This window comes from Sciurus vulgaris, assembly GCF_902686455.1.
Source record: "Sciurus vulgaris genome assembly, chromosome: 2".
Classification (NCBI taxonomy): domain Eukaryota; kingdom Metazoa; phylum Chordata; class Mammalia; order Rodentia; family Sciuridae; genus Sciurus; species Sciurus vulgaris.
The window spans coordinates 182772979-182782108 of record NC_136462.1 but is presented as its reverse complement, the minus strand read 5'-3'; the positions used below and the strand labels follow the sequence as shown (position 1 = coordinate 182782108).

At 56.0% G+C, this 9130-nt stretch overlaps 1 protein-coding gene across 1 annotated transcript in view; it reads left to right on the top strand.

Moving 5' to 3' along the window:
* The first annotated feature begins 3984 nt into the window (after positions 1-3984).
* The window catches only part of MTCL2 (microtubule crosslinking factor 2), a 69723-nt gene continuing 64577 nt past the window's right edge, over positions 3985-9130 (top strand). The window contains exon 1 of the mRNA XM_079128105.1: positions 3985-5617. Within this exon, the coding sequence (XP_078984231.1) occupies positions 4127-5617 (1491 nt within the window). The 5' untranslated portion in view covers positions 3985-4126. The remainder of the gene's footprint in view (positions 5618-9130) is intronic.

The following is a 9130-nucleotide window of genomic DNA, read 5'->3' as shown; positions in this document are numbered from 1 at the left end:
TTTTGTGGCTGGTTTCTCCTCTTTTACCCATTCTCTAGAAACAGGCATTCCTGGCTCCCTGGTTCTAGGATCAGACTAGCATCCTATAGACCCGCTTCCTCAGTGACCTCACCTGGTCTTACGGATTTGACTCGGATCTAAATGCCAGTGACTCTCATGGCTGCAGACCCAACTGCTATGCTGGGCTCCAGGCTCCCAGGTCGCTTTCTTGAGTTTTCCACTTGGATACCTCCACAGACACTTCAAACTGAACATGACCAAAAAGAGCTCTTCATCTCCCCTTAAATGTCGTCCTCTTGTCCCTGGCCTCCTCCACGCCTACCTTTCCTGCCATGTCAACGGTGCCACCATTCACTCGTCCCATCGATGAGGCCAGAAACCAGGGCGTGGGACTTGACTGTGTTTCTCTGATTCCTCACTTCCAGCCACCGGCGTCAGACTCTTCGAAGCTCCAGAACACAGCGGAAGAACCCATCTTTGCGGGGTGCCTGAAATCCTAGCAACTTGGGAGACGGAAGCCGGAGGATTGCAATTTTTTAAAAAATAATTATTTAATTTAATTTATTTATTTGTCTGTGGTGCTGAGAGTGGAACCCAGTGCCTCACATGTGCTAGGCAAGCGCTCTGCCACTGAGCCCCAGCCCCAGCCTGAGGATCGCAATTTTGAGACCAGTCTCACCAATAAAAGGGGCTGGGGAGGTAGCTCATTGATAGAGTGCTCCTGAGTTCTAGTACTACAAAAAAAAAAAAAAAAAAAAAAAAAAAAACCTAACAACTTTCTTCCATCTCCACTGCTTTCAGTCTCACCCAAGCCATTGTCAGCTTCAGTAGCCCCCGAACCCATCTGTTCTCGCCAGCAGCAGAGTGATCTGCTTTAAAACCTAAGTGAGATCCTATCACTCTCTGGCTTGCCTCTCCAGTGACTCCTCACTGCGTCAAAAACAAATCCTCTGCCCATGGCCTGTGCTCGGTCCTGCTGCCCACCCGCCTCTATCTCCTCCCTCCATCACCCAGAAGGTTCTAGCACGTTGACCTCCTCGCGTCTCGATCATCTCCCCAACTTGTTCCTTCTTCAGGATCTTCACTCCTGCTCCTCCCTCTGCCTTGCTCTTTCCCTGGCTCTTTGAATAACCTAGTTTAAAGACCACCACCTCAGAGAGGCTCCCTTGCTGCTCTGTGTAAAGCACGTTTCCCGACCACTCTTTCAGCCAGTAGCTTGCTTCATGATTTGTATAAAGAAAAAAACTTTTACTTTAGTTATAAAAAAAATCACAGGAGTTAAGCCCTACTTGGTTTCTATCACGTTGGTCAACCTAACCGCTTGAATGGGAGAAATAAATCCATTTTTCCACTTGGGTAATCATTCCTTACAATCTGTTATGTAATCCTTGCAATCATTTTTTCTTTTCTTTTCTTTTTTTTTTTTTTTTTGCGGTGCTGGGGATTGAACCCAGGGCCTTGTGCTTGCAAGGCATGCATTCTACCACTGCGCTATCTCCCCAGCCCCTTGCAATCATTTAATGCAGCATTCCTTCTTTTTTATTAGTGCATTATAGTTAAGGGTTCACTTTGACATATCCATGAATGAATATAGGATAGTTTGCTTCATTTTAATCCCTAGTACTTCCTCTTTCCCTCCTTCATATTCTCATTCTCTCTCTTTCTCTCGTACTGGGATATTAAACACCAGGGTGCTTTATCACTGAGATACATCTCTGGCCTTTCATTTCTCCCCCTCCTCCTCCTCCTCCTCTTCTTCCTCATCCAAAAAAATTATTTGTTTTTTTATGTGGTGCCTCACCCATGCTAGGCAAGCGCTCTTCCATGGAGCCAGATCCCCAGCCTCCCTCACTCCTTCTTGATCAGAGCTTTATACAGCACACACTGGGTGCTCAGTTGGACAGTTTGCAGCCAATCGTGCAACCCAGAAGGCCTCTGGAATTGAGTGGTCCTGGGTTCAAATCAACCCCAGCCCTGCCACTTCCAAGCTGTATGACCTTGGTCATGCATTCTAGTTTCCCAATGCCGTGTAACAAAGCTTGCTTTGCTGTTTGGGTAGGGTCAGTGAGACAACTCTTTTCTGCCTCACTTGTCAGCCGGGGTGGCTCCAAGGTGGGGGCTGAGGGAGGGGCTGGGTCAGCTGCAGCTCATGCTCTCAGGTGTCTGGTGGTCAGTGCAGACCAGAGTTGGAGTTGTTGGCTGGAATGCCTTCACATGACCACTCCATGAGGCCTGGGCTTCCCTCCTTCCCACTTGGGACTGGATTCTCAGGGTGAGTGGCAGGGGTGCTCCCCTAGAGCTGCAGCAGGGTCTTGTCTCCCCAAATCTAAAAAATCTCAGAGCAGGAAGGATCCTCAGTCCCTGCTCAGCCAGGGGTGTTGGGACCCAGAAAAGATAAGTGATAGAGCCAGGACTCAGATTCTATTCAAGAGGGGAGGTGCAGGCCACTCTAATCTCAGGAACGCCTGCATGGCCAGGAGTGTGTCAGGGGTGGCTGAGCCTGGTCTGGTATGGTGGTATGTCCCCTGGGTGAATTCACACCAGCCAAAACCTCTGAGTTCCATGTAGGAGCAAGTGAAGGAGAGAGAAGGGCAACAACTTCCAAGGGTTCTGTGGCATCTGTCTGCAAGAGCAGGGGTATCAGTGCTGAAGAACCGCCATCTGGAGCATTAGACCAGACCAGGTGGGGACTCTGGGGCCCAGGGGTACGAAGACCTACCTTGGGTCACTAGCCCAAGGGTCCCTCTTCACTGCTTAGTAGCCTTGCTCCAGGGCCATGCCAGACCACCCTATGATTTTTGGTCCCTCTCCCTCTATACTGTGTGCTCCATGAGGCCAGGCACTGACAAGCCCACCACTGTATCCTCGGTGACTTCCCTGTGCTAACAGGGTGAGTGGGTAAGGTGTGGGTTCTATTCCTGCTCTGCTGTTGACCAGGAATGGATCACACGCTCCCGCTAGGTTTCAGTTTACGCATCTGTGTGATGGGATGGGATCCTCGGCTTTGCTTTGCAAAGTGAAGCGGGAGGAGTTCGCACACGCTCAGCAGAGGGCGCTCGAGAGGAGGGCGCGGTGTGTGTGGATGCTTCTCGCCAGGAGGGGATGGGTATGCCCCTGAAGCAGTGTTTGCCCAGAACCTGTTGAACAGCCCCGCTCCCTGCCCCGCTCCATGGGGGCACCCGCAGGATCTGAAGGTGCAGGGGCTCTCACACACTTGGGTCCCAATGAAGTCAAGCCTTAGGCAAGAGGAGCCTCTCCAGGAGTGTATTCATGGGAGAGACACAGAAGCGGAGCTGGGGCTGGGGTTGTGGCTCAGTGGTTGAGCGCTTGCCTAGCATGTGTGGCACTGTGTTCGATTCTCAGCACCGCATATAAATAAATGAATAATAATAATAATAAAAGGTCCATGAAGGAAGAAGAGGAAGAAGAAAGGGGGCAAGGGAAGGAAACGGGGGAAGATAAGAAAAACATGGAAAAGGAGGAGGAAAAAAGAGGAGGAAAAGTGGGAGAAGGAAATAGGGGAGGAAAAGAAAGCAGAGAGGTAAACACAACTCTGCCCTCCAGGGTCGAGGGAGCCCACCCTGAGGGTGAGGGAACGCCTTTAGGGCAGTACAAGAACTTAAGGCTCTGCCTTGCGGTGGCTCAGGTTGAGGAGTGGCAGCAAGGCGCGGGGCAGCGGTGAATAAGGTGCAATGGACTCGGGAAAATCCACAGAGCACAGGAGCCCCAGAGACAGTCCCAGAGGGAAAGAAATCACAACCACTACAGCGGGGGCTCCAGGGCCTTCCGAAGCTGCTCCGGGTGCTGTGGGGTGATCGGAGGACCGTCCCCAGCCCGTGCCAGTCCTCGCCGGAGTCAGTCTACCCCTAAAGCATCCACTGGTCTGACACTAAGTAACGCGTCGCTTCCATTTTAGCTGTACAGAGCCTGAAACCGGGATGGGGGAGGTGTGCGAGCGGGGCGTGAACCCAGCGCTTCACGGTCCCTAGGGCAGCGGGAGGGAAACTGAGGCAGGAGGAGTCAGAGCATGTTCCGGAGGCGTGAGGTTTGGGTTCCTTCCCGGCCCTGCCGCTGATCGTGAGCGGATCGCTAGTCCCCCATAGGCTTCAGTTTACGCATCTGTGCTATGGGATCGTTGGTCTTGTTTTGCAAGGTTAAAGGGGGCGGAGTTCGCGCACGCTCAGCACAGGGCGAGGGGCGAGGGGCGAGGTGCGGGGTGTGCATGGATGCTGGCTCTTGTGTGCTGAGGTCCGCCGGACCTCGGCCGGGGAATCCCCCGTCCCGCCGCTCACGAGGCCCCTGCCAGGACGCTGGGCAGCGGGGCGCCTCCCCGGGGTGCGAAACCCCGGCCCGCAGGGGAGGGGGCGGCGGTGGAGCGCAGGAGGAGGGAGCCCGGGCCGCGGCTGCCCGGGCCCGCCTGACCCTCGAGGGGGTCGCTGTTGCCTCGCAGATCCCTCCCTCGCTTCCAGCCTGCGTCCCTCCCCGCCGCTCCCGCCGCGTCCGCCTTTTGTTCGCGGAGCCGCGCGCCCCCGAGCCGAGGCGGCGGGGCGGGGAGCTGGCGGGGCTGCGCGGGGGGCGGGCCGCGCCGGGCGGAGCCGGGGTCCTGGCCGCAGCCGGACTCGGAGCCCGAGGCAGCGATCGGCGTGCCGGCAGCCGAGGCCCCAGCGCGCTCCGGGGGCGCGGCGAGGCCGAGGGGGCGGGCGCCGGGCGGAGCCGGAGCCGGAGCCGTGGCGCCTGGAGGCGATCGGGCCGCTCTCTCAGAGCTCAGAGCAGCGGAGAGGCTGTGCGGCGGGGGTCGGGTCCAGAGCGCAGTCCTCAGGCTGAGGTGTGCCGAGAGGATCCGCAGCTCGAACGGCCGGAGCCGCACCGGGACCCTCCCCAGGGACGCCGAGGCCGGGCGGGCCCGGGCCATGCGCGCCGCTCGCTGAGGCCGAGGGAGGCCGCGATGGAGGCGCCGGCGGGCGAGCCCCCGGCGCGGGGCTGCGTTCCCCCGCCCGCGCCGGTCCTGGAGAGGAAGAAGAGCCACCGCGCGCCGTCGCCGGCCCGGCCCAAGGACGTGGCCGGCTGGTCGTTAGCCAAGGGCCGCCGCGGCCCAGGCCCGGGCGCCGCTGCCGCCTGTAGCGCCGCGTCCTCAGCGCGGCCCGACAAGAAGGGGCGCGCAGTGGCGCCAGGGGCGAGAGGCGCGGGGGCGCGGGTGGCCGGGGTCCGCACCGGGGTCCGCGCCAAGGGCCGCCCGCGTCCGGGTACCGGGCCGCGACCTCCGCCTCCGCCTCCCAGCCTCACTGACAGCAGCTCCGAGGTGTCCGACTGCGCGTCGGAGGAGGCGCGCCTGCTGGGCCTGGAGCTGGCGCTGAGCAGCGACGCCGAGTCGGCGGCCGGGGGGCCGGCGGGGGCCCGCGCCGGACAACCTCAGCCCGCGCCGTCCGCGCACCAGCCTCCGCGGCCACCCGCTTCCCCCGATGAGCCATCGATGGCCGCGTCGTCGGTGGGCAGCAGCCGTCTGCCTCTCAGTGCCTCGCTCGCCTTCTCTGACCTCACGGAGGAGATGCTGGACTGCGGGCCCGGCGGCTTCGTGCGTGAGCTGGAGGAGCTGCGCTCCGAGAACGACTATCTCAAGGTGGGGGCTCTGAGGGGGAAAGCGGGTAGCCGTGGGCCTCTTTCCCACTGAACAAACTGGGGAAAGAGGCCCAGACCCTCTGGGGACCACTCTGAGATCGGTTTAGGGGGTCCTCACATTCCCTCTCCCCACTTTATTTGGGAAGTCCTCTTTTGAGGAGAAACTTGGATAGAGAACTGGTCAAAGGACCCTGCTCTGGGGACAGGGATCTTGAGAAAACTGCTTTGAAGGATGCTCTGTGGTGGGGTGCATAGTCAGTGAGGGGTTGGACCTCTGCTTTCAGTTGCTCAAAACCTGCCCCAGGCCAACAGGCCTTCCATGACTCCTTTCTGGGACTATTGGTGTGTGCACCTCCCCCAGGGAAACCTGTGGCCATTCGCTGCCAAGGACAGGCTGGAACACCATCCTGAGTCTTTACCCAGGGCTTCCCCAGGCATAGGCCTGTCCCCGCCTGCCTTTTAGGGCGGGTCCAGTTTGAAAGCATGACAACTGGGAACATCCCCTTGGCTGGAGTCCACTTCCGCCCAGTCTAACGGTCCCACAGCCTGGGAGGATGATGTTGTGGGAAAACCGGTTCAGAGACAGCTTCCTAGATCCCAGGATATTTATTGTCTTCTGCCTTCTCAGCAACAGGCCTTGTATACAACGGCCCCATTGGCCCCTCAGGGCCATTGCCCATGTCCTTCCTATACTCCCAGTGGGAGGGGGAAGCTGCTGCCTGAAAAGACTCTCCCTCTGGTCATGTGGGGACCTAAGAGCTTTCTGGGGAGAGCAGACCTTGCCTTGGCCTTTTCAGTGGACATGAGCACCTCCTGGATGCAGGCCAGGTTCCCTCTGCCTGCTGCCTAACTCCATGGCTGCCTGAGGGACAGCCTGGCCCTGGGGTGTTGGGGCTAGAACACGGGTTCTACTGGCTGGGCATGGTTTTGGAAGAGACTAAAATGTTGCTTGCACTTGTCTGTTGATTGCCTGGCACAACACCCAGAGTATCCCTGGCCGGGAGCCACGGAGTTAACAGCAGTGTGCTGATTTTTGTCTGCCCTGCAGCACTTGACTTTGCCATGTAGCTCCTCTGAAGGGGTTTCTCACTCAGTAGAGCGTTGGGGTCTTGCTCAGCTGTCTCTGGCCCCCCACCTTTTTCCTCAGGACTGCTAGGCAGTGTTTGGTGAATGTTTGCAGAATGGAAGGACAGGGTCTCTCTGAAGCAGGATAACCTGGTCCTTCAGTGCCCAGCCCTTCCCTTTATCTGCTAAAGGGGAGGATGGGTCTTCCCAAAGACCCCATTGACAATCAGGGGTTCTGGCAGGTCTTACCATTGTATTCTGAAGGAATACAATGAGAAGGAGAGGGGAGTAGAGGCTGCAAGAGGGCCTTCTGGGCTTGTCCTCTGGATGCTCTGGGCTGCTTCCCACACTGCCTGCTGGAGCTGCCCCAGAGCTGGACCCTGAGCCCCTTACCCCCACTGCTCACCCTGGCAGAGGAGGAGAGGTCACAGTGCTTTGCTTCCAGTCTCATGTACCTGCCCCCTGTGAGCTCCTATCTATTCCAAGGCCCTGCTGGGGACATGGCCTGCACCTTAGTATCTACCTGAGTTTTAATTTATACCTTTGTGGTTCAGCTTCATGCACACGCCTGAGGCCCCTGTTGGATCTGGGGTCTACAGCTTCCTGACTGTGATCTTGGGCAAGTTACTTAATGTCTCTGGAATTCGTTTTTTTTTTTTTTTTTTTTTTTTTTTTTTTTTTTTTTTGTAAAACTAGGACAATTACACATGTTTTGATCTTAAAGGATTAGATGAGATAATGATGTGTGCAAACACCACTAGATGCCTGGCGCATACTAACCCTCAGATGGCAGTAGCTGAGATCATGCCTGTTCTCAAGAGATTTGGGAAAGGTTTCCATGTGTACTTGTCAGGGTCTCTGATGGATTCTGTGGGTGCAGAGTAGATCTTCTGCCCCACCTGGAGCAGGCTGGGCTTTCTCCGGGCCTCTCATTCATTCATTCACCAGCTACTCAGGGTCTTCTGCATGTGCACTAACAGATGGAGGCGAGATACAGGCCAACGTGGTGTTTTCAGGGAACCTTGGGGAGACTGTGTCTCCTAGTGGTCATACTCTAAAGCGCGTTGTGGATCACAGGAAGGTGTGGAAAGAGTAAGCGTGCCAAGAGTGTGGGAAGGTGGGGGCCGCAGCTCTGGGAGGATGACATGGAACTGGTAGATAGTGGAGCTGCAATAAGGACATTCTAGGCTAAGGATCATTGGGTAAAAACTTGTTGAGTTTGAGGTCAGAGGAGGACTGGATTGAGACTCGAGTGAGACCTGATAGTGCTGATTCTTGCTGTGTGCATGTGGGTCCTCACATCCCTTCTATGGAGGTTTGTTTACCTCAGCTGCCAGCCTCACAGAGGCAGGGGGAACCCTGGACATTATGGATGTGGGCCACAAATATAGAACTTACTACAGGCGTGTTTTGTTGTGTGTGTGTCACCCCCACACACACTTTTTTTTTTTTTTTTTTTTTTTTCTTTTTGCGAATGGGTAAACTGTGACCAGAGCAGGGAAGGAACTTGCTACAGGTCCCAGAGCGGGGTCTCAGGGCAGCCAGGGCTGGGATTGGGAGTATGCTAGATTGATGTTCTTGCTGCCTCTCTGGGTCGCTTTGCATCTGAGATGCAGAAACTGGCAAGGAAGGAAAAGACTGAGACCCCAGTGTGTCTTTTGAGACCGACTGTTCAGGTTGGGGGAGTGCCTGAGTCCAGCAGGTGGCCCAGTTCAGTTGAACTACCAGCTGGTGGGGGACACTGGGGACTGTCAGCCAGGGAAGTGCTGTCGGGTGACTGCAGCTCTCCTGGATTTCTCCTCTGGGGAGCATGGGTCCTGGGGCCCATCGAGGGAAGCATTAATGGGATAACTCTCTCCCAAAGGAAAGGTAGAGGGAGTTTCTACAGAGGTCATGAGCTTGCTGTCACTTGGATTATTCAAAAAGAGGCTGAATGACCTCTCATGCTTGGCTATAGATAGAGTTTGGGGAAAATAACTTGTAAGTGGTCTGAAACATTGGTGGTTGTGATTTCCTGCGTAACGTTCCTGGGGAGATTTATGTGGTGGCTACGGTTGAGCTGCTTGACCTTGGGTGCCTTCTAGACAAGGAAGTCTGAAGGTTATTATCTGCCAAGGTTCCAGAATCCAGAGATGGAACTGTCACTGCAGAGTAGACACGTCAACTATGTTTGACCTGTAAAGCCCCAGTGGTCTGAGGTCAACCATGACCACTAACAGTTACCCATGTACCATGTGGTGAGGACAGGCTAGGAACCCACTGGGTGTGGATGGAGAATCCGAGAGCTAGAGCCCAAAGACCTGGCTTGGAGACGTTTTTACTGTTCACTCTTTGGTCATGGACAAGTCACTTGGCCTCTCTGAGCTGCTTTTTTCTCAACTGTATGATGAAGATGCTGGAACCTGCCTAGACATCCTCAAAGGACCGTTTTCATCGATCAGAAAGTGAA